Raw genomic sequence first — 27673 nt, forward strand, 5'->3', positions numbered from 1 at the left:
AAACATGGGACTACACAGTCCTGCACTTTCAGTCCTGACTCTCAGACCAACCCTAATCAAACACACATGATCAAGTTGTAAGGATTACTAGAAAGCTACAGATGAGTTTTTACCAAGGTCTGAGGAAATCTCTCTGACCGTGGCTGTCTAGGACCTACTTTGGACACCGATGGGTTATTGTTTTCTTGTTCATTGAAGTAAATTTAAAAAATAAATAAATAATTTACTGGGTATTTCAAGGTGTCTATAATAAGAAGTAACTTACCTAGTAAGTAAACAAAATGTGCGTATGTAACTAAATTAGCCTGTACTTACAGTTTGTGATTATGCAGATTATAGGCAGCTACAGAACGACTATTTAACCAAAGGGTTGTCACATATGTCTTGCAGACTTTATACAGCATAATTATAAAAGTAAATTCAAAGACATAAGCTGCTTAAAATAAAGTGTATAAAGATTGTACTTGAGTACACATTATTCAGCTTCACCTTTGATTTAACCCACCAGTACACAGCTTAAATACATGTAATATTGTAAGATTGTACTTAAATGTACAAGTAGCTGGTTTTAGCTGGTCTCCCTGGTCAGCAGGCTGGTTTTAGAGGGGTTTTGCCACATTTCCAGCATGCCAGGCTGGTCTTAGCTGGGAGACATCCAGCTAAAACCAGCCTGACCAGCCCAGCCAGGCTGGGAGGCCAGCTAAAACCAGCTGTTTTAACTTAAACCAGCTAAGACCAGCCGACCAGCCTAGGCTGGTTTTAGTTGTTTTTTTCAGCAGGGATGTAAATCTGTGGTTACCATTAGACAATTCAGTTTTAATAAATTTGAATTAAATTAAATTAAATTAAATGTAATTTATTGTAGGTTAAAATAGTAATCTGGTCTGGCCAAGTGGATCTGATACTGAATGTGTGATGTTTTTTGTTTTTTTTAATTTATTTTTGTAGCTAATGCTAAATTTGTACTCAGACACTTTAATCCAAATTAACTTAAAATGTATTTCACTTAAAAGTCTAGGAATTTTGCAATGTACAAAAATCTGTGGTACCTATGTGCTCCTTTTTAACCAAATATAGGTCTTTAAAATGTGTGTAACAGAGCAGAGTACTGCATAATCTTAAAAAATAAATAATAACAAATAGAAGTGAATAATTTAATCACACTTACAATTATCGCAATCCATTATAATGTAGGCTATATATTTTTAAACAGAATTGAAATGGGTCTTTTAGAGGGAATGTGGTACTGTCTCTTTAAGAGGGCAGATCCTGCCTTTTGCCTCTCATCTCTGAACCTGGACAGATCCGCTGGGATCGTTTCACACCAGTCGAAGGAAGAACCGAACCCGAGACCCTGGCACGCGTATATGGAGCTCTACGGCAAACCCATTCTGATCTGATCTCTGGAGCTTCCGATGAATTCGAACGCAATTGCAAGCATGTTTTTAATGAATGCGCTGTGCATGGTTGTTTATTTTTGAAATACAGCTCTGGAAACCTGTAAGATCGCGCGTGTATGAAGAAATTGTTTTCTTGAGAAAAACATTTACAACGATGCCCGTGGATTCGTGTGTCACGCATATTCTAGGATATTTAAATACACTCGTAACTGTGAAGTTATCGCTAAGTGAGGCGTTGATAAAGGTGAAGGTTTGAAAATATATTTGTGTGGAATACAAATCGGTTCACGCATAGTATTTCGTTGTAAAAGGATTACCGAAATTATTTACATGGTCATGTTTTAAATGCGTTTTTGCATTGCTTTTTTTTTGGTGGGATCGAAACACAACGCTATGTTAGATCTATGTTGAATATTTAACCCTGAGACTGTTTCTCTGTAAGCATCATGATGGCAAAACATTGTCCTAATGATGACCTGAGTAAGATCTCAGATGATGAACTGGTAAGATGGAGCAAAGAGGACTTGATCAAGAGACTGAGAAGGGCTGACAGTGAGAAAATGAACCTAATGCTAGAGCATGGGAACATGATGAAGGACGTCAACCGTAGACTGCAGGTGCACCTCCATGAGATCCGTAATCTAAAGGAGATCAACCAGAAACTGCAAGATGATAACCAGGAGCTCAGGGAACTCTGCTGCTTTCTCGATGATGACCGGCAGAAAGGTAAGAAGCTGTCCCGTGAATGGCAGAGGTTTGGGAGATATACAGCCAGCTCCATGTGGAAAGAGGTGAGCACCTATCAGAATAAACTCAAGGAGCTGGAAGTCAACCAGCAAAACGTCCTCCGGGAGAATGCAGAGCTAAAGGAGATCATTCTCATGTTGGATGAAGATAGGAATGGTGCAGGATCTCGGAGCTCTATAGACAGCCAGTCCAGTCTGAGCAACCTGAATGGAGGTTCTGGGATTGTCAGGGATGTTGGAGATGGGAGCAGTACCTCCAGCGGTGGAAGTGCTGGCAGCCCCGACCATCATCATAATCACATAAACAAGACTGTAGAAACCAAGATTGGCACCATACGACGATCAATGGACGACCTTTCCGCACCTCATCATCACAGGAGCATTCCCAATGGACTCAACGGTGAGTATATTTTGCTGCCGTCTTTTTTAAGGCCATTCATATATTAGTATGCTCTTAAAAAGTTGACATAATTTGTGTCCGGTGTACATATTTAAAGAGATGTGTTGTTAATTTACAAAATGTGTTGTTAATTTACTCACCATCAAAATTTAGGTAACTTTTTCAGTCGAACAGTAAAAAAAGGATTTGTAGCTGAACCCAGTGATTCATAAATTGCAATTGGTTCAAAAAAACTCAATTGCTGTCATCACTTTGAGAGGCAAAAATAACCCATTAGGCAACATAAAACTGATTGACCAGTTAGTTTGCATGACCGCATAATGAGATAACGTACACAATTATATTATTAAAACACCCAATAATTACATGAAGCGTGGATGTTTTACATGTCTAAAGCCTTTAAAAATAAAGTTCTGGGTAGCCTCTTTAGAAATACCTTGAGAAATCATAAAAACTTTCATTTTGCACCTTCATTCTTGGTCCACGTTCATTGCATTTTGGTCTGAAAGTGAGTTTTGAAGTAAGTTTTGATCGAGTAACTTGTAGATCTTTGTAGATGCTAATTAATGGGGTTTTAACACAATCAATCTACTAACCGTAAATATGTTTGCATAAGTACACTTGCAATGCAGCTTGGGTGAACTATATAAAAATGTATAAGTTTTTACTAACTGTATATACTTAACAGGCAACAGTAAATGTAAGGGCTTACAATATTACTAAAGATATAGCTAATTACCCCGGTGCTAATTACCTAAATCACCTCAGATCAATAAAGCAACGGTATCGCATTGCGAGTGTTGCCTTGAGTAAGGACTGTGTTAATTGCTTTTACAAGTAAATCGTGTTTATGGATTTTGGATTTGCTGATGGTCATTGTTTTCTCATGCTATGAAAGGGGCTCGCAAAAAAGATCAATGAGATCACGCTATTCAAGCCCTTAAAAAAAACACATGAGCTGACAGTTTGATAACTGTAATGAAATGGCATTTTAAGCCTGGCTTTTTAGCTGCACTTCAGCGGCACCAGGATTTCAGATGAAAGGACAGTGGTATTGTGATGAACACAGGCTGTCCTGTCTTCTGAATCTCAGTTCTGAAGTGACAACTGAAGATAGGTTGGGTAGCTTTTATCTGCGCAATTGCTTTTAATATATATTGTGTTTAAAATTTCAACAATTGTATGACAGGGTATCATTTTTAGGTCTCACACCTGCTTCACCCCAAATATATATATATATATATATATATATATATATATATATATATATATATATATATAGTTTTATTTATTTACATTTATTTGTATTGCACTGTGAAACTTAAGCAGACTCCTTCCTCATAAAATTAATTCAAAGCTGGAAAAGGAAATTTATGTTTTCTATTATTTATTCTGTTGGTATTAAGAGAGAACGTAGCCAAGATGTAAGCTCTCCACAATGTCTAGTTGTATATGGTTTTTATTTCGAACAATCCAATTATTACATCCTTTTCAATAAGTGAGTAAAAGTTAATTTTATCCTATTAAGCTCGATTCTAAGGTCTTTTGCCTCACGTAAAACATTAGCTTATTAATGCAATTCAATACTTTTTTACTCGACTGTTTTATCGATCAGGTCTAATGTCGCAACCCACAAAATATTTTTAAAATAGTTATATGTGCATATGCTGTAATGCTTCTCCTTTACGTTGCAGCTAGGCTAATTTGTAACTAACGCGCACATTAATGCAAACATTAACATTCACATTAGCACAGCACAGTAAAGTAAATATGCAATAGTATTTTTTTTGTAAAACATGATCCAATAATCTAGTAAATGAACTAAATCAAGGCTGAATCGTGACAAGTTTCTTGATTATGTTTCCACCCTTAAAAACTCTTCATGGTTTGTGCACATCATAGTAGTTCTTTAAGCTTGTCCGATCAATGAAGTGAATTTGATCACGCTAGATTCCCTGGGGTCAATGCGTGTGGCCTGGATTCAATATGTGGTGCCGTGTCATTTAATAAGATGGTCAAGTTGAGCTCATAGATGTTCGAAGTGTGTATCTTAATTCCATGAGGATTCTTTAGACCTGCTAACAGCCGTATATGAAGGTGATAAGTGAGTGAAGTGGGACCTGTGGAGGTAGTTGCCGAAACATTGGGTAGTGGTAAGAGGTTGGATGGGCTGGAGTGTGTGTGTGCGTGTGTGTGTGTGTGTGTATGAGGTCCCCTGCTCTCTTTCCATTTTAAGGGGTCTCGTCAATCAGTCGAGCCGTTGGCCGTCCCAATGCACAGATGGTGCTGTGGTAATCATCAGAGACAGGTTCATATTTCATGGCAATGTTCGATCCCAAGCTGTGTTGCACAACTGCCTCACAACTCAAGAGTTGAAGCCTTTACACAGAAAGGAAGCAGAGCTACATTGCTAGCATATTCTACCACTGGTTTCTGTGGGATACATATTTGAAGTGATCTACATTTTGATCATTATGCAAATTTCAAAAGTAAAACGATTACGTGAATCTTGATCATCATGCACTTTTTAAAAAAATAATAAAGTGCCCTGTTTTTAATTCAAAATGCGGATGAAAATTGGCATTTTTACACCTTGGGTTGCCTCTGGAATTTTTTTAATAGTTTTTACAATTGGGGTTTGCAATGTGCAGTGACAAATAAAATAAGTCTGTTAATTTTCTGTTTTTAAACATTCCTACATCAAATCTGAATTTTAAAAACACTTTTTGATTAAATAAGATACTAATAAGATGCTAATAGGGACTACAAATACTAAAGAAGTTTATGTACTTCTAAATTAGACTAATCAAAAAAAAAAAGGACCATACAGGAACATTGAATTATTAATATAATATTAGGGGTTCAAGCACATAGTGCTCACTACTCTCAAGATTTGACATGCATCATCTAAACACCCATATGGAAGAACCTTGTCAAAATAATCCAAAAATGCAATCTCAATAGTCATTCAGTAATATTTGTAGTGATTTGTATTTGTGATTTTTCAGCATCTTTGGGTAATATCATCTTGAAATATCTATGAGTGCTCGAGGTTCTTAAAATGCTTGAACCCCTGCTTGAGGATATTTATTATTATTATTGTTTTATTGTTCCTGAATTTTATACACATACTTGGTTATTTTTGTATGTTTTTTTAAATTCACTGTTTTTGTAAATGATCTATATATAATTATCAATGAACCACAGTAATTAGCTGTATAGGGGACTATGAAACTATGAGTGCTTTATACCCATATATACATTTGTGCGTGATGCAAAAGACAGATCAAAGGTAGAAAATGTTAATGGGTTGGGTGCACAGAGGGGGTATTATCTGACCAGGGGGTGTCCATCTGTTTTCAAGTTTCCAGGGAGATATGCTCAGTTGATGTGTTTTGGTTTATCCTAGATAGATTAGGTTTAATCCTAGCAGGTTAAGTTTGGCAAGTTTGGTGTGGCATATGCAAGTAATGGCTAAGCTTGATAAGGATGCAGATTATAAAGATAAATATACTTGGTTATTTATCATAAATTCATCTCTTTTTGTATGTTTATTTTTCTCTCTCTACGCACATATGTTCTTGCGATATCTCATGAGGATGTTTCACCTTATGTCAGTGGCTTGTAAAATCAAAACTCAGTGTAAGAATGAGGGCAGTGACCCTATGAGGGTCAAAGTGAACCTGTTAAACTTGCTCAGCCAGTGCATCTTAGTGTGATGATGCTGTATAACATTCATGGAATTTCAGACACTAAACTTTGATTTGTTGACCAGATAATTTTCATCTTTTTATTTTTTTCTGTTATTTTTAAAGCAAGGCCATATTACTGCAGAATTTAGGCTTAGGGGTAACACTTTAATAACTGCACACTATGAATTATCAAGTAAGCATTAGTAAACAGTCAATTTATCCTTTATAAAGTATTGTTCTAACATGAATAGGCACCAGTAAGCTATATATATATATATATATATATATATATATATATATATATTCATTCAAGTGTGCAGTTTAAGTTTTTTGCATCTTAAAAACACAGATAAAATAAAAAAAACTAAATTGGACATCCCTTTAAATATTTTACAATTTTAAATTGCCATATAACTTGGCTGAGTTCTTCAGTCAGACTTGTTTCTTTTCTCTGATTTATTTAACAGGTTTAAAGGGTGTGCCACTCTGCTGACCAGAGTATAAGTTGCTCTTTTAAAACTTGTTTTTCTGGTATGCACAAGACGAAAGAATCACAACATGGTAGTCTTAAACAAAACTTTCTGTGCGTGCTGTCAGAGCATGTAGGACATTAATGAATCCATGGCAGGTTTAAAGGGCAAAGAATAAGCAACAAGAGACCATATTCTAGACTTTATATGTGGCTTGGCAACAGTGTCAGGTCTTGTCTGTCTTGGTTGTTTGGCTTAGGAGAGCAGGCAAGAGATGGCGTACAGAAACTCTCAGCTGGCTTTAGTCAGACAGAAAGGCCGTCTGTCACGAATTCCCACATTCCTTATTAAACAATAGCGAGTCCTTTCTCAACAACCTGAGGGAGACGATACAAATCGAGATAAGACAAGCATAGTTTGAGTAACCATTGATCTGCTCTCTCAGTGAATGGTATGACTGTAAATGTGCTGTGTGAAACTCGTTAGCTTGAGTTGAACCCAGTCCTTGAGTTGGCAACACTGAGCACTGAGTTTTTTATAGATTTTATTTGTAGGCCTTATAAAATCTTTTTTTTTATTAGCTGTAGCACTGACAGGGTGCTGTAATTCAGCTGTTAAACCAATGACATAGTATATGGGAAAAAGGGTCATTTGCTCATCCTGCTGTCCCAAATGTATTTTCTTTCCTCAGATGAACACTAACAAAGATTCGAAAATAATCTCCGTTATCTCTGTGAGATCATATGTTCACCCAAAGTCATCGCTTCAAAAAAAACCCTACATCTGACAGTTGATTTATAAAACATTGATTTATCATCTGGAGTAAGGTCGTCATGATGAAATTTTCGTTTTGGTATAAACTTGATACCCAAAAATGGGTATTAGTCAAGTCAAAGCAACTTTACAGTATTAAACAGAAAAATATATATAATTATGAAAAAGTAGTAGTGGTAATTACTGTCATGATACCAGAAATCAATGTCTAGTCTGTACCGATATCACTAATACTGTACTCAGTACCATGGGGAAAAAATAACAATATTCCCTAAACTTTAAATACTTAACAGTATTTAACATTACAAAAACACAACATTAGTTTCACTATAGTATACAAACATACTCTGAATACAAGCATTAGTTTAAATTCACTGACATACTGGCAGGGTGAAATTTTTTTTTGAAACCATTAACATAACAATTAATGAACCGGTAATATTAGCCAATAATGTTAATAACGATAAGTCGTGGACAGATAAACAAAAAACATAGGATACTCACCGCTTATCGATTGTAAAAAATAGTTTTTCACATACCTATTTTTCACCTCTTCCTCAGCAGTGTTTATGACTGGCGTTTGTAGAGCCTTGTAGAGGCTTTGTCCAGGTGGAAACGCATCGATAATCCATTTATTTATTGCTTGCCTAATGAAACGCTGTGTAACAAATTGTTAATGAAGCTGCCAGGTGGCACATTGGTACAGGCTGCATCAAAGAACACAATCAGCAATCCGATTTTGTTGACGCAAACCGTGACCTTCATATTGTGTCAGGCAAAACTTAACTAAAGCGTCAATGTCATCGCAGGCCAATTTGGAGGGAGATTTTCCTCTGAGCGTCAGCCGTTTCTGCAATCTGCCAGGAGAGGGTATTCTCTAAACAAATTCACACAGTGTGTCTCAGTCTTTCACCTTTTGACATTTTGCTCCATATGCTATTCTGATGACTTCACCAAATTGTTGCATGTAATTGTCGGACCTGTATTATGTTTTCGATTAAACATTTTGTTGTTCCTGAAAGTTCTTATTGGGATTCATGAAGTCAGTCATATATATACTGTTTTCGACTTCATTTATTCATCCCACGTACATAACGTAATTCCTACACAAAGTTTATCACATGAATATGGATGTAATAAAAATCAGCCTGGAGGGATAATTTTAATGTTTTTTTCCTGAAACTTTTGCATTCCCCTATGGAAGCTTGCATTTGCTTGTAAATTATTTATGTTGGGAAAAGTATGAGGTCAGAGGGGAAAAATATTTCAGTGCTTTTGAAAGTGGACATACAGTGTTTTTGCAAGAGAAAGTGTTGAATTACAATTTTCCTCTTTCATATATTTTTCTATCACCATTGCATTTTATGCAGTGCATGTCCTGTATCCTGCAGTTTAGCTCCAACCTGCTTCAGCACACCTGCCTAAGACCTTGATAAGCTGGTTCAGGTGTGTTTAATTGGGGTTGGAGCTGAACTCTGCAGGAAATCAGCTCTCCAGGAGCAGGACTGGACACCCCTGACTTTGGGCTTTGACACCTAAAATCCTCAAAACAGATCTTCATATTTCCTCTTGTTTTTACAAAAAATGGGGACTGCCTTTGGGGGAAGTGAACCATTTCGAAGCCTGAATGCAGTTGACATTTCTGCAGGCAAAAGGAAAACTGTTTTAAAATGCCTGTCCTGCAGACTTTTACCTTTGATGAGGGGTTATGGCTTTTATAACACTATTTTGGATGGGGCTCTAACCCTGTTGGCTCCTCAGTCCTCATGAAGACACGATTGGAGGAGTGTGTGTCCTCACCAGTTCAACAGTGGTCTTTTTTTAGCAATTCATGGGATTTGGAAATTTGCAGTGCTTTCTGCAGAATTGTGGAACCGCTGAATTGTTGAAAATGAATGCCCACCTTGCAACTCAGCCATGACGCAAATGGTTTTTAGGGTTTCTTCCCTAAGACATTATCTTACCTTAATGCTTAAGCATCCTGCTTAGAAACAGTCCAAGCCACTGTTTATAGTTTGGAAAATGTATAAATCGCTTGTCATCAAATTTTCTTGACCACTGTGTTGCTGTGGTTTATCCTGAATTCAGTCTCCAGCAGTCTGAAGAGCTTATCTAAAAGCCAAGTGGTTTTAAAAAGTGTATTTATGATAGAACAGCATCTCTGAATGGTTATGTTCTTAAAGGAATAGTTCACCCAAAAATGAGAATTCTTTCATCATCTACTCACCCTCAAGTAGTTCCAGACCTGAATGAATATCTTCCTATGTGTTCGGCAGGGCGAAGAAATTCATAAAGGGTTGGAACTAATCAAGGGGAGTAAATTATGACAGAATTGTCATTTTTGGGTGAACTATTCCTTTAAACTTTCTTACACTGTTTCTGCTCTTGAGTGCTCTTAGGTTTTTAGCCTTGCAGCAACATTCCGGGAGCATTCCACATTCAGGAGCTGTGAGACAGACCTTGATGAATAAATTAAAATGAAGATATATAAATCTAGCAAGGAACATCCATATAAGTTTAAATGAAGTTGTTTATTATCAACTGTTAACACTATAATTTGGTTCTGTCCTCTTTGCAATGAGGTTACAATGAAGTATTTTCAGTTCACATAAGGTGAATCTACCAGACTCATGCATATTTTAGTCTTTGGCAATGGTTTATTTGTTCTGTTTTTGCTGATAAAGTTCAAACTGGGACAATTCATATGTGATACTTATATATAATATTTAGGATTATTTTCTGGGGAACTCTTTTACTTAAAATTAAATGTTTTTGTGCTTTTAAAATGACTTTTTTAATTAACTAGTGAAGAAAAAAAATTATGGTGACCGGTCAGGAGACCAAAGATATTTGCCTACACTTTCTCATATATTTTGAGATTTTAATCTAACATATTGCTTTTAAAGGGATAGTTCACTTTAAAACTAAAATGTTAAGTTTATCACTTTACCCCGAGGCCATCTAAAGTGTAGGTGGTTTTTTTTCTTCATCATATCCAATTTTGAGATTTTTAAGTCAAACCGTTGTAGTCTGTCAGTCACATAATGGTTGGTATAGGGAACTTTCTCTATGAGAGGAAAATAAAACATGCACAGAGAAATTCAAATGAGAAAACTACAGTATTTATATAGTTTTTTAACTCATATACCTCTCATAGAGAAAATTCCCTATACCAACCATTATATTACTGACAGACCACAATGATTAAAAGTCACCTTAGATGCCCTTTGGGTAAGCTAATAAACTTAAAAAATTGTAGTTTTAAAGTGAACTTATACTGTACAATATATTATATGTGTGTGCAAAAAAATCTGCAATCAAATAATCAGAAATCTGTTATTTCCAAACAGCTTTAGTCAAGTAGCTTACAGACCAGAAAAAGATCTGAGCAGATTAAGCTCTAGATGCATTTCTGGAATAAAGCGAAACCCGCCAGCATCAGTCTCCTGTTGCTAGGATACCATTTTTTGTGTTTTTGAAGTGTGCGCTATCCTCTCCTGTGGTATTGTCACTTTCCTATTTTTTAACTTCAAAGGAGGTCAAGGCTAAATTCCAAAAACACCAACAGTCCCTCATTCACCAATGAATGAATAGAACAACAGTTGTCTCTCAAACGAAAGGACATTTCAAGCCTGAAAACAACACTGCAGCACCCGTCTTTTCACAGAAACTGTCCTTTCACCAGGGACACTGTCCCTGCTGTTCTGAATACTAGGAATGAGGATGTTACGCAACCCACACTAATTAGGAAAATCGTGAATCCGGTGGAAGATATCACCACTGGTTGAGCTCAGTTTTTTCTTCACCACAGATGTGTCAGTCAGGGCTCTGCAAAAAAACTGCACTGAAGCCGTTTCCATCTGATGCAGTCAGAGCCTGCCTGAGGTCTCTGCATTGCGGTTTCATCTCTGTGAACTCTCGGTGGTCAGATATTATACAGGACAATGCATATGATCATGACCTTAGGTTTCTGTTGGGAGCTCGCAGACAGGTCTTGAAAGTTACGTGGATCTGCTGTAGGGTAGAGCCATGCAAAATTCACACTCCTGCTTTCCCTCAAGGAGACCACAGAAGTCATGCTGCTGCCTGCACATGTACTTTTATGTTCCGACAGACCTTCAGCCCTTATGGAAAGATATGGCTTGGCTTGGAGAGTGCAGCTGGCATGGCTGTGGTTCATTAGCATGTGATAGTAATGTTTTTCCAGGGTCAGTTGCATAATATGCGGGAAGATAATAACAAGGAGACCTGACCAAAGAAACATAAACATAGGCGCCGTTAAAGTGCCCCTATTATGGATTTTCGAAAAATGACCTTTAATGCAGTGTATAACACAGCTCTAAGTGTATGAAAATATCCTGCAAAGTTTTAAATCTCAAAGTGCACCTTTTATAAAGCTATTGTCTCTCAAAAGAAAGAGTTGACTGAATCATTGAAACAAGTCGTTTTGCTTCTATGGCATCGCTGTGAAGAACCTTTTAAAAAACTTTATTGGTCAGTCCATTGACTGACCGTTATGAAATTGTCAGGGTTTGATATTTAGTTATGTAAAAGTATGATTTAGGTGTCTACAATATCTACATATTTTAGGACCATGGACTTGTACACCTTCCAGCCTTGCTGTGGTCTAATGAGCTGCTAGTCTTCTAAAGTAACTCACTCAAGTTGTACTCTCAGTAGCAGCTCCTCTGCAAAATATGAATTATTTACTTTTTCTACTTTTTCCATTCGTGAAAGTTTTTTTCTTTCTTTCTCTAAATATCTTCCATATACCACACTGCCAAGTGATATGAGAACAGCGGTAGAACTTTAATATTCCCCAGCTGCCTTGTTAACATTCTTGTGAAACATCTTCAGTCCACTGCAAGCACCATACATTATAAATAGCACTTATAAGTGTTATATAAAGCACAGTAGACACCAAAATGCTCTGAATTGTTTTGAATAAGAACGACATTTTGAAAAAAAAAAAAAAAAAAGACATATTTGTACAGGTTCACACATGTTGTTTTCACACCTTCATGTCAAATTCCTGTGAGCTGTTGAAAAGTCAATACATTTTTTGTCTTCTTTTTGTGTCTCATATTTCTTTTTTTCCCCCCCTGAAACTATTGGCATCTGCGTAGGCTGATAAAGTGAAAAGTCTCATTGTTAATTTAAGCAGAGATTAAGAAATATCTAAACCTGAATGATGTTGAGACAAGGATTAGTCGGTGTCAATGAATTCTATTCTTCTGAAGTGTATTAATCCATATAGATTTTTTTTAACATTAATATGAGCTCCCCTAACCTGCCTATGGTCCTCCAGTGGCTAGAAATGACGATAGGTGTAAACCGAGCCCTTGGGTATCCTGCTTCACCTTTTGAGAATATAAAAGCTCTGTCCATCAAGTCATGATGAAGATGTATACATATCAGTTTCATCAGACAACAAATTTTACAGCTAAGTTATTATTCCAGGGTATGCGATCATATTCTAATTTAAGGCTGTATTACACTGCACTCCGATTTATTAGGCAAGTTGAAATTCTGGTCGTATTTTTTTTCCAAGAACGTTTTACCAATCCCAAACCACATCAATCTAAATAACTACTATTGATTTTGTGTTTAATCATATATAAGTGATGTACAATTGTCCGGGTAGGCTGAAATTCAAAACGCATGACATAAATTCATTCAAATAAATTCAGGTTTATTATGCATGTTTTGTTTTTTTTTTCAGATAAAATGAGCCAAGTAAGAGATTGAACTCAGACTAAAAGTTAAAAATGATTAAATTCTCATAAGAAGGATGCAATACTAATGCAATAATAGAATTAGCAAATTTAAGGAATGCTCATAAGGCCAGCAATGTCAGAAAAAACTTTTAGAAAAAATTTTTTAGAATTAAGAATTAATGTGAAGAATTAGGCGAGCAACCATCAGGATCCAGAAACCATCCAGCACCATCATTTTCAAGAACTGCAACCTCCCTGGAGTCTCCACAAGTGCGATGTTTCAGGTTCTCAGAGACTTTGCTTGGGTGCAAAAATCTTAAAAAAGACCCTCACTTAATAAGAATAACATGCTGAAGTGTTGTGAAATCCATTAACACTGATTTTTCATAGACTTTATGGACCGAGAACTCTTGAAGGAACAGCATAACATTGTTTGAAGAATTTATCTTCCAGAATCTGGCAGTAAGCTTTAGGAGCTTCTCCTAGACATTTCAGGATAGGAGATGGACTAAAAATGAGCTCCCCAAACTTAATGCCATATTGTGGAAGATATATTATCTGGAAAAAGAAACATGTAATAATTTGGAACACCTGAGTATAAGATGTTTTCGACTTTCAGCCTTCCTGGAAAATTATACGTCACTTGAATATGATTAAACACAAAATCATTAGTAGTTATTAAGATTGATGTGGTTTGGGATTGGTAAAATGTTTTTTTGTGAAAAAAAAAAACATGACCAGAATTCAAAGTTCAAGAATAGTACGACATGGGACCATTAAGGAGTTTTTCACATAAAAAAAATATCCAACACTGACAATAATTTCTTTGTGCATAATTTGATTTAGATGGAGACAACAGTTGTTGCTAATCTACCAAATAATATTGCGTGACTGTAAGTAAACATCCCGTGAGCAAACTTCCTGTTACCTGAAACTCTAAGATTGCTCATATGGAGTCTATGGGGTTTCTTGACTTGCTGCATTGCATCCATATTGTAAAATATTTAACTTTTTCTCCAGCAACCTCTGCAATGTTAGTGGTCTATGATGGAAGAGTAGAAATTTGTACTTGCCCAGAAACAACACAGATAATTGAAGTTCATGTCTTCCTAGATAAACACATTGGCGTCTTGGGTTACATAAGGGTTCCTCTTGCCAGTGGTGAGATCACACCATTCACCAGGCTTAGAAGATGCTCTGAAATTCTGAGGCTTGTGGTGTCAGCGTTACTTAAAACTGTGTGGAATCTGTTAGAATCTGCCTACCACCCACCAGCCTAAAAACTCCAGCCTGTCCTGTGTATGTGTGTTCGTCTGCTCCCAAAAGAATTAAAAGTGGAAGGCAAGTCTACACGTGATCTACATATAAACATAATGGAAAGGCAGGTGATTTTTTAGTTGTTGTTTGTTTTTTTTAGTTTTCATCATTTTTATGTTAAATGAATGACAATGTTTGGTTGGTCACGCCTTATGTTATAGGTTAAAAACTAATTATATATGGATTTGTCATCCAGGCTGATTCATCGACCAATATTTAGCTATTCCAAATTCTCAATATACAAATAAACCATAAATTGAAGTGAACATATTATGCTTAATTTATTTTTTATTGCCAATTTCTTTTGCTTCTATGTACACAATAAGCACATTGTGCCAAATTATTAATTTAAATAGTAGTTAAGGCCTTCTAATATAAAGTGAGATCAAATGTTGTAAAAAAAAAAAAAAAAAAAAAAAAAATTATAATAATCCTGGTTAATATTACAGATATTGTTATTACTACTACTAAAAAGTATTAGGTAGCACTTTAGAATAGGGAACACGTATTCACTATTAACTATGACATTTTATCAGCTATGACTTTCCCTCAATAAATTCTATAATAAAGTGTTACCAAATATTATGTACCACTGTCAAGAAATGAAACCAAATGACTGATTGAATTTTCCCCATATTAGTTCATACAGTGGTAACAGTAACTGGCACAGATTATATATCCAAGGTAGAGTTTACAAATGTATGAAGCTTGTTTGGTTGCTGATATTCGTACACTTATCTTAGCATCCTGTTGTAAATTAAATATTTATTGGTCATTTGTAGTTGCCGTGTTGTGCTCTGAAGGCCATGTGATGTGATGTGTCTTCTGCCCCTGAGGAAATGTTGTTACACCTCTTGTTGTGGTCTCACATGACCAACACTTACATGGTCATGGAGCTAGAAGGCCTGAAGGATAATGGGATAAAGACTGGATCTTATTTTATAGTTCTAACCACTATGTTGTTGGAAATGTCGATTCATGGAAAGCATCATGGAAATCTTGAACATATGTGGAATGCACATGCAACAATAAATGTTTCAAACTGCCTGTTCAAACACACTTGATTCAGCTCATCAGATTATCATTTGAAGCTCCTGTGATCTACAATGGTTATGTGAGATATAGAGACCTTAAGTGATTGGTAACCACTATTCATCTAATATAGTGGCAAATAAAAACTCCATTCCAGGTTAACAACCAAACCATACTCAAACAGACTCTGGTCCTTGTAAATAAAAAAGAGTGTGAAACAATATCTGCAAGTTCCCAAAAGAAATTTTTTTTTTAGTCCAGTTGCAGTTGGGATGGCTTAATCTTAATGTTTTCTTCTTAGCTGCATCGTGGTTTTTCACAGTTGACTTTGCTTCTAGGACAGATTAGAGCTTTACCAACATTGTCTTTATAATCTTTGGTCCTCCTAACAATTTGATCTTCAAGACAGCAGGAGTGATCTGTTGTGTCAGTGACCCCACAGAGTAAATGATTTCTTAGGCAGTCAGCTATATTTTAAGCCATCCAGCAGAGACGGATTAAAAATAAACATGTCATGTTACATTTAAAAAGTATGTTCGGTTTGACTTCAACAAAAGGCAATGAGAACAAGAGGTTGTATTTTCTGAAAGCACCATATAATTAAAAAGGTCTGGGGACTCAAGCTCGTAAAGCAGATTAGTTTAGCAGTTTGAAAACTTGGCCACACACATCTTAAAGGCGAAATGTTATTTCTGCATCAATTAGTGGCAGTAAAGAGAATGACAAATATAATAACTCTTCGAACTCCACCCATCTGCCATTTGCTGGGGAAAAAAAAAACAAAACAAAAACAAACCGATGCTGGTCTGGACAAAGTGTTTTAAAATGAAAATGACAATTTTAAAATATTATCCATTTGACCGCTATGGTAAGAACTGAGCTGGATAATGACACTGCTTTCAAAGAAGTTTTATAACTGATGATCTTTGCACCATTAACACATTAACACAACAAGTTTGTAACACTTTTATTTTTCAGTGTATCCCTGCGTAGCTGTTTTGTATAAAGTGCTATAGTGTCTTTGAATATTAGAATGAGGTATTTAAACCTCAAAATGTTTTCAAAGTTTTTACAAAGTTCGCCTGTAAACTAAAGACATATGTAGCGTAGAAAAAAAATAGCTATAGTTTACTTGAGTAAATAAACATTTTGAGGAGGCGACTTGGCTGAAGCAAATGACTTCATTTGTGGTTGTGTGCTGAGGATCAAGGTCGCTAATGCAGTCAATGATTAAACTACATGCAGCTCTCCAAGCTGAGGTAATGATTAAAGGTGTACGGTAATTACTTATTTTCTACCGTTTTCATCCATATAATAAGGTTCGAACCCCACTGACTTTGATTTGAATTCAGCTGTTTTCAATAAGTTACACAGATTCATGTTAAATGTCATGCTGCTTGTGGTTTTAGCGCAATGCTTTGTTTGTTTGAATACCAAGCGCAACATGGCAACCAATGGTGTGAGGTTATTGAGAAGTGGGATGTGTTTACCTGTTGAGGCCTGATGAATAGCAGGCAAGGGAGTGTTCAGAAAAAAAATATTTTGAAACGATTCTGTATTTTTTTTTTAGTCATGCAAAGAGTAAACAGATTAAAATAGTGCCAAAATTAATCATCCATGAGCTGGTAATAATTTAAAATAGTTATCTTGTTCAGTTGAAAGTCTTTTTAAATCTAGTGCTTCAAACTGGTGCTTGTTGCCTTCACCTTCAGTGTAGGTCTATAGACAGTGACACACAAAGACAATGGTCGGTCGGTATTGGGTTGATGTTGTTGCTGTCATCCATTGTCCTAGTTTTCATGATGTGTTCGATATTGTTGCCACTAGTTGGACCCTGGTGGTGGAGTACGCAAGTAGAGAGAAAAATAAAAGGGAAGAAAAACAAAAGTGATGCAAGCGAACGGCAAAGTCAGAAGGGCACACTTTCATTTCATCTTCATCTCATCAGTAAAAACATTTGTATATTGAAAAGAATATTTTAACTAACCATTACTACAGACTACTGCCATCTTCTGGCACGGAGAAATATTTACTGTGACAAAGGTGCAGAATGCTGTTGGTTTTGTGTGATTTTTTTTTTTCTTCGCCTATAGTTCATTTGAGGTTTGGTGTGTCTGGACCTTATGAGATTTTCATCCATTTTATCATTTGTCAGGTGAAAATTGTTAAACAGAAAAGTAACACTCTGATTAACAAGTACCACAGCAGAAATATATTGTACATGTTCCAATATCCCTAACAGAGCACCATCAGATAGCAAACACCATCAATACGAGTCCAATTGGTAACACTTACGGAACAACTAATAAGACTAACTAATAAGAAACTAATAAATATGCATGCTAATAAGCAACTAAGAGACCCAAAATAAAGTGTTACCATCCAATCTATAGCCTGAACTCACTATCCAAACATGACTTCTTGGTGTCTATCTATCTGTTTCTGTCTTTCTCTAACATTCTTTGTTTTCACTTCTCGTCTTTTCTTACTTCCCCTATCCTCCGGTAAGACAAGAAAGGTTGTGCAGACTTTTAAACAACAAGTTAAAAAATATACATGTATTTTTAGCCAGAGTGATTTTTTTTTTTTTCCTCCTGTCTCTGGTCTGTAGCGTTCCCGCCTCTCTTTAATTTAAATTTCATTGTCTGCCATGCTGTAGTTTTCGAACAGAATGAGGTCAGGCTGTATGGAATGAATTATTGTAGGGACTTCCACATCTTGCAGCAATTGATCCAGCAACTTCGTGCACACGCCCATTTAAAGCTTTCGCTTGGAGTTTTTTCCTGCTAGTTTTTCTTTTCCGTTTCACTCCTTGAAGACTCACAGAGTCATTCACACACACGCGCGCGCGCGCAGTTTTTGATTTGTATTTAAAACACATGCTCGCACGCAGTAGGCAGCGCCCAGTGTGTTGCAACAGATGTTGAAAGGAAACTGAACGACAGCGTTTCTGTAGGCTTATCAGCGTGTTTCCAAGAAGTCGGAATTCATCTCAATTCTCTCTGAACGAACCCTGCTGCGTTTGTGGGTTTCGGGTGTGACTGCTGTTGGAAGGGGCTGCTTGTGATGTCATGAAGACTGCTTAACAGTCGCTGCCCATGTGGCCTATCCTGAAGATTCCTGCGCGAGCCTTGTGCCGCAGTGGCGGCTATAGAAGTGGGTCATGGCATTGCTGATGCGATTGGAAGCGACAAAGCGAGAGGGACAGGCTCGCTACCCAACCCCCACACGCTCATCCGCGTCGTGCCGCCACACATAACAGCATGTCAGTTCACTGAGCTAACGTGCACAAATAGCTGATCAGCACATCAGAGCTGTTTGATTATTGCGCAGTGTTGGGTCTACTAACTGGAGAAGTGGAATCTAGGAGACGGCAAAGCAAACTGCAAGATGCTATAGGTCTACATCGTGTGCTAGAAAATAACAAACTTTAATACCGTAAAGCTGCTTTGACACAATCTGCATTGTGAAAAGCGCTATATGAATAACGGTGAATTGACTGGACTAGAAAACATACAAACGCAACCATAAAACAGCTAAAAAAAAATCACACAGTCACAATTTGGAAAACATCCACCTCCATTTACAATGTAATCTCTTCCTTTAAGTATGTGCTAAAATTCGGATGGACAAATAACCAGAAGAATAACAAAGTGCACAAAACTCTAAAACTCCATGCTACAAACCTTTGTGTGTTTTTTTTTTTTTTTAAATATGTTGAATTAAAACATAAATAACAATGTTTTTTATAGATAAAAAATGGAAATGCATGACCCCCAAATGTTAATTGTATGTTAAAAATAAGGTGGATATAACATTTAATTTCATTCACGCACAGGCTAGCATTTATGGCTGTCACGCGTGTGATAGGCAGGCTAGCAAACAACGAGATTGAACGAAAACAAAAAGGCTTTAATCCACTCGGGATGAAATAAACAATATACAGGCAGGCAGACGGGCAGAATGACAGGACATAATCACACGCACATACGGACGAGATCGGACACACGGAACTGAAAACACAGGACTTAAGTACACAGGGAAATTAACTAACTTAACACGACACAGCTGATGACAATGATATAATTAACATTGAGGGAAGGCAGGGCACAGGGAGCACATGGCACGAGACGAAAACATAAACAAAGTCCGGAGAACGTGACATTACACCCCCCTCCCGGAAGGTGCGTCCTCGCACCTAAAGAGGAACAACAAAAACAAAATGTCTGGGAACTGGAGGTACAGGATCTTGGGAGGAGGTTCTGGTGGAGGACGGCCCCCAGGAGGGGGTAAACAGACAGTCCAGGGAGGAACAGACGGAGGGAGGAGCCAGGGAGAAGAAAGGAGGAGTCCGGAGCAGGAGGAGATCCAGAGCCCAGCTATGGTGGTCCACGGTGGAGTCGACGGAGGGAGGAGCCATGGAGGAGGAGTGACCATCGACTCCATGGGGCCGACCGGCGGCGGTGGAGCAGTTGGCGGAGAGACTGAGGCAGAGGCGGAGAGCCGAAGAGCCAGGGGTGACGTCGAGGCGCTGGAGGTCGAGGCGACGCCGCAGGCCGGCGGCTGACACGGAGGCGGGGACGGGAAGGACGCGGCGGAGCCAGAGCGACTGAGGACTGAGGTGAAGCGGAGGAAGGAGGAGCCTGACAGAGCCGGTGGGATGGAGGGACGAGGTGAAGCCGGAGGAGAGGAATCCCGAGGCGACGGATGGTCGACGACAGACCAAGGCGGAGCCGGGGACGATGGAGCCTGGTGGAGCTGGTGGACTGACGGACCCACGGTGGAGAGGAGGAGCTAGGAGCCCAGGGGAGCCGGCGGGTCTCACGAGCCGAGGAGGAGTCTGGGTCTCGGAGGCAGGACGGCGAGGCGAGGATCCTTCACCCTCGGCGGCGACGGAGACCGGCAGACCCGTGGCGAGCTCCAGTTGGAGAGCTGAGGTGAGCGCAGGGGCTGCTGGGATCCATCGTCGTTGTGTGACAAGGGTGGGAGGAGGAAAACAGGGAGCGCGCAGGCGCGGGCACTGGAGGAGCGCACGAGGCGCGGGCACTGGAGAGGCGCGCGTGGCGCGGGCACGGGAGGAGGCGCGACGCGGCGCGCGGGCACGGAGGGAGCGACGTGGCGCGGGCACGGGAGGAGGCGCGCGTGGCGCGGGCGCGGGACGGGCGCACGAGGCGCGGCTGGTATCGGGACGGAGCGCGCGGCGCGGGCATCGGGACGGAGCGCACGCGCGCGGCGCGGGACGGAGCGCACGAGGCGCGGGCAATGGAGGGAGTTTTTGGGGATCCAGCAGCCCTAGGTGGGGAATCAGCTCACCCTCAGCCGATGTGCACTGGGCGGAGCTCCACTCCGCGCTCTTGTTGCAGTCGGCTCGCTCCACCGTGGTGAGCTCTGTTGCTGGCTCGCGCACCTGGTCTGACGTATTCGGCTCGGGTCCTGTTACGCTCCACGGCTCGGTCGCTCTCTCTGGCGATGGGTCCGTGGACACGCTCGACTCCGCCCCCGTGTCAGCGGTGGGCTCAGGCTGGGGCTCGACCACACGGTGAAGGGATGAGCTGGGCTCTGGATCCTGAGTGGGGCTGGTGTCGGTGTCCTCCAGCGCAACAGTCATTGGTGAATTGCAGGACACCAGCACCCACTCGATGTAAGCGGCGACGCTCTCTCGAGGGCCGTCTCGGACAGCTTCGCTCGTGTGGTGGTGTTTAATCCTCGGCAGTGGATCGAGCAGAGGAAGCTGTCCGGGTAGCGCGAGTCGTTCGCGAGGGCGAGAAGTCGCCGTATAACCCTCGAGAAGCGATCCTCCTGCTCCAGCAGGAGGATGAGGAAGTTGGGGTCGTTATGCGGGAATACATGACCACAAAATAAAAGAAATAATCGCCGCTAAAACTGTACTTTTATGCGGTCCGATCTTCTGTCACTGCGTGTGATAGGCAGGCTAGCAAACAACGAGATTGAACGAAAACAAAAAGGCTTTAATCCACTCGGGATGAAATAAACAATATACAGGCAGGCAGACGGGCAGAATGACAGGACATAATCACACGCACATACGGACGAGATCGGACACACGGAACTGAAAACACAGGACTTAAGTACACAGGGAAATTAACTAACTTAACACGACACAGCTGATGACAATGATATAATTAACATTGAGGGAAGGCAGGGCACAGGGAGCACATGGCACGAGACGAAAACATAAACAAAGTCCGGAGAACGTGACAATGGCACTGAATTAATGAATCTAAAAAAAATTAAATTTTATTATGAGTTTAAAATGTACTATATTACTTAAAATCTTTTTTTTTTTTATTACCGGTTTTAAAATATTTGTTGCATCTGCATGCTATGTCATGGAGTAATGTCAATTCAAATAAAGTACAGCATATATATACAAAACTACACTGTATGCACTTTAAAATCCATTAGTTTACCTTACTTAGTTATAGTAAGTGAGCTGTACTTAGTTGCTATACTTACTAGGTTTTAGGTAACCGCAACTTTCAAGGCAAATAAAACTATTTACTTTCTGCTTTGAGTGACACTTAAAATATTCAAGTAGCCACAAAGGAACCAATGGCATTAATAAAGCAGAGAGAGGCAGCAGTACACTAATATGTTGTTAATGCACAATATAACAACAGAAGAAGAAGAAAATATTTCTCCATGTCTGTTATATTTCACTAGTTGAATTCACTCAATTCACCAAGTCATCTTCCGTATTGAATTTTCAACACAACTGAACATCACATAAGACGCACAAGATTTTCCTAAAATGTTTTATAATGTTTTTTGGGGTTTTTTTTACTTAACATTGTAGTGATTAGCATTAACTTCGGTCGGGCACTTAGAGCTTTGTCTACATTATTATAATTTTCTTCCTATATTAGTGCAGCTCTGGGAGTCAGTGGGTAGCTATAAATCATAAGTAAAATAAAATATTAAATTTTTTTTAAATAGTTGTTAAATGTCTGTTATGTGAGTAAATAATACTTGCATTTTTAGGGCAACTTGAGTTTTTTAAGTAAATTCAACTGTGTAGTGTATAGTTTTTTGTAAGAAATACTGAATAAAACACTAAAAGCACTAGACGTTATGTAGGATGAGGCCCATTGAAATTTGAGAAGCCACAACATAGGGGTGTTTCTGTGGACGTCGTCCTTTGAGCTGTGTCTTACAGCGAAAGGTCAACTATGTTGTCCTCACACCACCAGATCTGATGACTGCAGTTGACTCGAAGTCTCTTGTGTGGCGAGTTATGCTGACAAGAACATTTAGCTCCCTGGAACGATGGAAAATGAATTGCTTTGGGGTAGTGGAGTCATATTTCTAATAGCTGGTTCTGGTTGGATTGATTTTTGGTAGTGGGTGTATCTGGGCTGTTCCAGGGGTTTTGTGTATCAGAGCTGATTCTTAATCGGCTTGGCCCATGCCCATCATCATTCATTCAGCCAGATGAAGTTAGATTAGAGTGTCACTAGGGATTTGCAGCCGCCCTGCACTGCCTCACTGTCCACTGCTGAGGGCTTTATTCAGACTTGGCATTGTGTTTATCTAATAGGCTAATAACTAATGCCGTCCATTGTCTACACCATGCCCACACAGTCACGTCTTACTTAAGCAAATACAATTTTATAAAAACGTAAAATGAGTGTTTGGATTAAAATCATAAAAAAAGGGATTTCAGCGCACATTGCTTCATAAGGAACGTCTGGCTTTAGCAGTTTCCCAGCTAACTCAGCGCATGTTTGTACCCTTTGATAAACAAATTAATCAAAAGCACGCATTAAAAACGTTTGTGTCAAAAGTCAAAGTATGTGCTTTATGTCGTGGTCTCCATTGTAAACTCAAGAAGCTCTGAAAGCCAGGTGTCTCAGTTGGTCAAATGTAAAATTACAATGTAATATTTTTACAAACAATAAACATTGGTAACGCTTTATTTTAGGGTCTATTACATGGTTGATTATTAGCATGCATATTACTAGAATATTAGCCATTCGCTAGTAGTAATTAAGTACATATCAATGCCTTATTCTACATCTCTAATTATGCCCAATACCTACATTTAACAACTACCTTACTAACTTTTAATAAGCAGCCAATTGGGAGTTTATTAAGGGAAAAGTCATAGTTAATAGTCAATAAGTGTTCTCTATTCTAAAGTGTTACTGAAATATTTTATGGCAGTGTAAGGTCACGTGTTGTAATGCTCCTGTGGGTTTGAATCATTGAATCTACCAATGAATCTATTAAAAACTATAATGTAACGCGATTTCATTTCTTCATTACTCAAAAATGTTCACCTCTGTTTTTGACTTGGTTACTGCATTACAACAGTTTTCATTCACTTAATGCGTGACCTCATAAATTAATATTGTTTGGCTTATGCCTTGATTTTTGTTTCAATCTTGCATACTGTGAAGTCTGTGATGAGATGAGTTTTCCATGCATTCTTGGCCTGAACCTTGATGCCAGCCCAGAATTAAAAGAGCAACATTACCCTTTGATTGCTAGTGTCCACAGTTACTGATCCAAAGTACAGACCACATCAAACCGCAAATGCATTTGGTCGTTTGAATTCTTTGACAATGAGAAAACCGAAAATATCTCGACTGTGTTATCAAAAGGGAAGCTAATTTTAAGCTTAAAGCACTGGGATTAAATTAAAATCACATTTGCATGAGAAATCAAGTAAACTGAATTAACTGAATCAAAACAAACCCCCAAAATAGATCACAGGCTGTATTCTCAAGTCTTTAATTAAGCTGAAATTTCACCTTGTAATAGTTAGTGGTCTAAAATATCAAAGGTATGTGCATTTTGGGCCAAAGTTACTTCAAAATGCTTCACCTGATGTGTCAGCTAGTGTTGATGATCTTGGAGAAACAAGATGCCTTTTTTAGGGCTGTAAATTAAGTTATAACAATTTCTTTTCGACAGCAGAAAATCACTAATTCTAGCACTGTAGTATTTTGTTCACTTAAACAATTTAATTGATCTCTTCCTGTCTTTGTCCAGCAGATGCATCCTCAAACTACATTCGCCAGCTAGAAACCAAGGTCCGGATTCTAGAGGACAATAACAACAAACTGCTCTCACAAGTAAGGACTGACTTAACAGCATGCTTTCTTTCTAAAGCTCTTGAAAATATGAGTAATCTAGACCTAGATTTGCCATTGGGTGCCAGTATTAGGGGTGGCAGTTTGGGGTTACGAAAAAGGCAGCCAATCTTTAATTCATGTTGGGTCAAACTGTGTTAAATTGGCACACAGCATCCCCTCCGGCAGGAAAAAGGAGCAGCTTACCGTCACGCCGGGATTGTGTGGGCATCTCTGAGCTTCTGTGGCCTCAATTTAACCTCCCTTGTGGAGAATGAGTGGGTTTTACCAACCGAAAGAGCATTTCAGGTTCACCTATTTATCCTGAAGGCACTGCAATCAATCTGCCTATCACAGAATGTTACAAATTCATTCCTCCACCATAGCACAGACATACAACAAAACACTTACTGTGAACCCACCCAGCAGAACACCGTTACAGCCCACTCTCCTGAGCACCTGAATGGGACTTCGCTAGTTCTTTCACCTCCAGCTTGTGTAAATGTGTAGGTAGGTGTAAAACAATCACATTTGGGAAAGTGAGGGGCAATTACATCTTCATAGCTTCACAGAGGTTCCTATTTTAAAGCTCACTGTACTTGAAGGTAAAAGGATAAAATCTAAAACTTAACTGTACTCTGATGACTAGGGCTGCGACTACTGAATCAGCTCATCTATTGATTATTTCTTTAATCAATAGGTTAATTGGATAAGTAGCTATGTATACCGAAGTTGGATAAGTAGCTTGCCAAAGTTGCATTTGAAAAAAACGTAATATGGGGAAATGTTAATAAAAAAAATGTTATTTATTCCTGTGATGTAAAGCTGTTTTTTTTTGCGTATCATTACTCCAGTTTTTAGTGTCACATGATCCTAAAAAAATAATTGCAATATTCTGATTCGCTGCTCAAGAAACATTCATTCTTCTATTGTATACAGCTACGTAATTTTTATGGCAATTGATCTTGCTTTTTTTGTGTGTAAAACTGTGAAAGTTTGAGGTAAGATTAAATAAAGATGAATACTTTTAATTTAGCAAGAATGGATTGTGAAAGGAAATAATTATAAAGTAAAAGGCATTTATAATGTTGCAAAAGAGATCAATGAATCCTAAAAAAATGTTTTCAACAATTGTTATTGATGATGAATCACATAAGTGATAATAATAGTTTTTTCATATTATTATATATCATATTATCATTATCACTGAAGTTTATGTGACTCTGAAGCCTAGAATAATGAGCTGAAAAGTCAGTTTTGCACATAAATAAAATATTTATTTTAAATTATTATTATAATATTACTTGTACAATTTAAATGTAACAATGTTACTGTATTTTTGAACATATCAAAGGCAGAAGATAAATGTATTTTTGGTTTTAATATAAGGAACGTCATTATTATGTATGACTGTATGTACTGTGAAATTTCAGTGAAATTAACATTTTAAGACATTTCAATAATGAATATTCTATCAAAATGAATCTAGATCATGTTCTCTGATGTGCCACGTCAATTCAGACATGTTGAAATTAGATCTCGGGTTTGTAACATCAGAACATAAATGTGACCTGCACAACTGTGTCGTTGATTCAAGAAGCTTGGAATATACAGCAAAAGCCATATTGACAATTTTTGACATTCTAGATCCCTCTTCGCTTTCATCATATGTAAAAGAGAAGCTAAGAACATTTTTAGCGTTTAACCTTTTATTTTCCTTGGAATAAAGAAGGTCACCTTGGTTCTGAATGACATGGTGATGCATAAGTGATGACAGAATTTTCTCCAGTGAAAATGAAAACACCTATATGGGCACTGGAAATACTGACTACAAAGCAGTTCTTACGAATGCCTTTGTAGGTAGAATTCATCACACGGCATTCACAGAAACAAAGCCGAGAGTGTTGGCATGGCCACAGGCTTCAAAGAGTCCTTGAATCTGCAATATTTCTCTCTTTTAATCATATATCCTTGTTACATTTTCATCGCCGGTCTTCCTCTGTCTTTGAGTGAAAGTGGGTGTACCAAACGGCGGTACGCTTAAATTGTTGCTCCTTTTCGAGTCATATCTATTTGAGTCTCTTTCTCCGAACATGTGGAACACAGTGCATGTAACGTGAAAGCATTTTATCCCCAGGATGGAAAGCACTTTGTAAAGCTATGATTAAAATGCAAGAGAGTTACTTTCTCCCTCTGGTCAAATAAGAGAAAACGGTTTGCGTCTCATCGCTGCAGTCCTTTGAGAATGAGCGAATTCACTTGAAGCATGATTAATTCAGAGGAGAGCTCAATCCTTCAGAGAACGCTGTCCTGAGCGCACATGAACTGAGCCGAACTCTTGATTTCCCAGGATACCTACACTAAGCTTTTCCTAAAAGCCATTTCAGCTGTTGTGATAGATGACGCTTTGGTTCGCAACTTACTTTAAACCCACATGACCCGGAGGACGACAGGTCTGTTTTCTTGGAAAGGTCTAAAAAGTCTTTATTTTGCCGATGAACTGGTACACACATCTGATCATGTACTGGTATTTTTTGCCAGATTGTGTTCTAGTTTTGAGAAATGCTTCAGCTTGTAATGTACAGTGCAGGTGCAGCATTTCAACACTGGAATTGAAGGCTGGCTGCAAAGTCAAACACAAAAAAACATTGTACTTCTGTGCACCGGGTTTTAACTTGAAGACTCCATGAGATCAACAAAATCAATTGGGATAGTTCATCCAAAATGAAAGTGATTTCCTTCAGAAAAAACTAAATCAGTTATATAAAAATGTCCTGGCTTTTCCGAGTTTTGCTATGGCAATTGAGATTTTGTTGAGATTTTCAAGCCCCAAAACACATCACTTCAGAAGACATTTATTAACCCCTGCGAAATGGGGCACTTTTTTATGATGGAAGGGTACATTTTTGGCCTTTTGGCATTTCATTTTACTAAAGAATATTATATTATATTATATTATATTATATTATAGCTCTGTTTAATTCTAAAAATGTTTTCTTGCAGTAAAACTCTACGGCTTTGATTAAAAAA

General features: G+C 38.3%; 1 protein-coding gene across 4 annotated transcripts in view; it reads left to right on the plus strand.

Moving 5' to 3' along the window:
* Positions 1 to 1374: 1374 nt before the first annotated feature.
* LOC122324320 (coiled-coil domain-containing protein 85C-B) overlaps positions 1375 to 27673 on the plus strand; it is a 35690-nt gene continuing 9391 nt past the window's right edge. For 2 of the 4 annotated variants that reach the window (XM_043218641.1, XM_043218643.1), the window contains exons 1-2: positions 1375 to 2546; positions 24564 to 24646. In XM_043218641.1, the coding sequence (XP_043074576.1) occupies positions 1847 to 2546; positions 24564 to 24646 (783 nt within the window). In that variant the 5' untranslated portion in view covers positions 1375 to 1846. The remainder of the gene's footprint in view (positions 2547 to 24563; positions 24647 to 27673) is intronic. The other 2 variants (XM_043218642.1, XM_043218644.1) reach the window with 2 other exon arrangements.

This window comes from Puntigrus tetrazona, chromosome 20 (assembly GCF_018831695.1).
Source record: "Puntigrus tetrazona isolate hp1 chromosome 20, ASM1883169v1, whole genome shotgun sequence".
Classification (NCBI taxonomy): domain Eukaryota; kingdom Metazoa; phylum Chordata; class Actinopteri; order Cypriniformes; family Cyprinidae; genus Puntigrus; species Puntigrus tetrazona.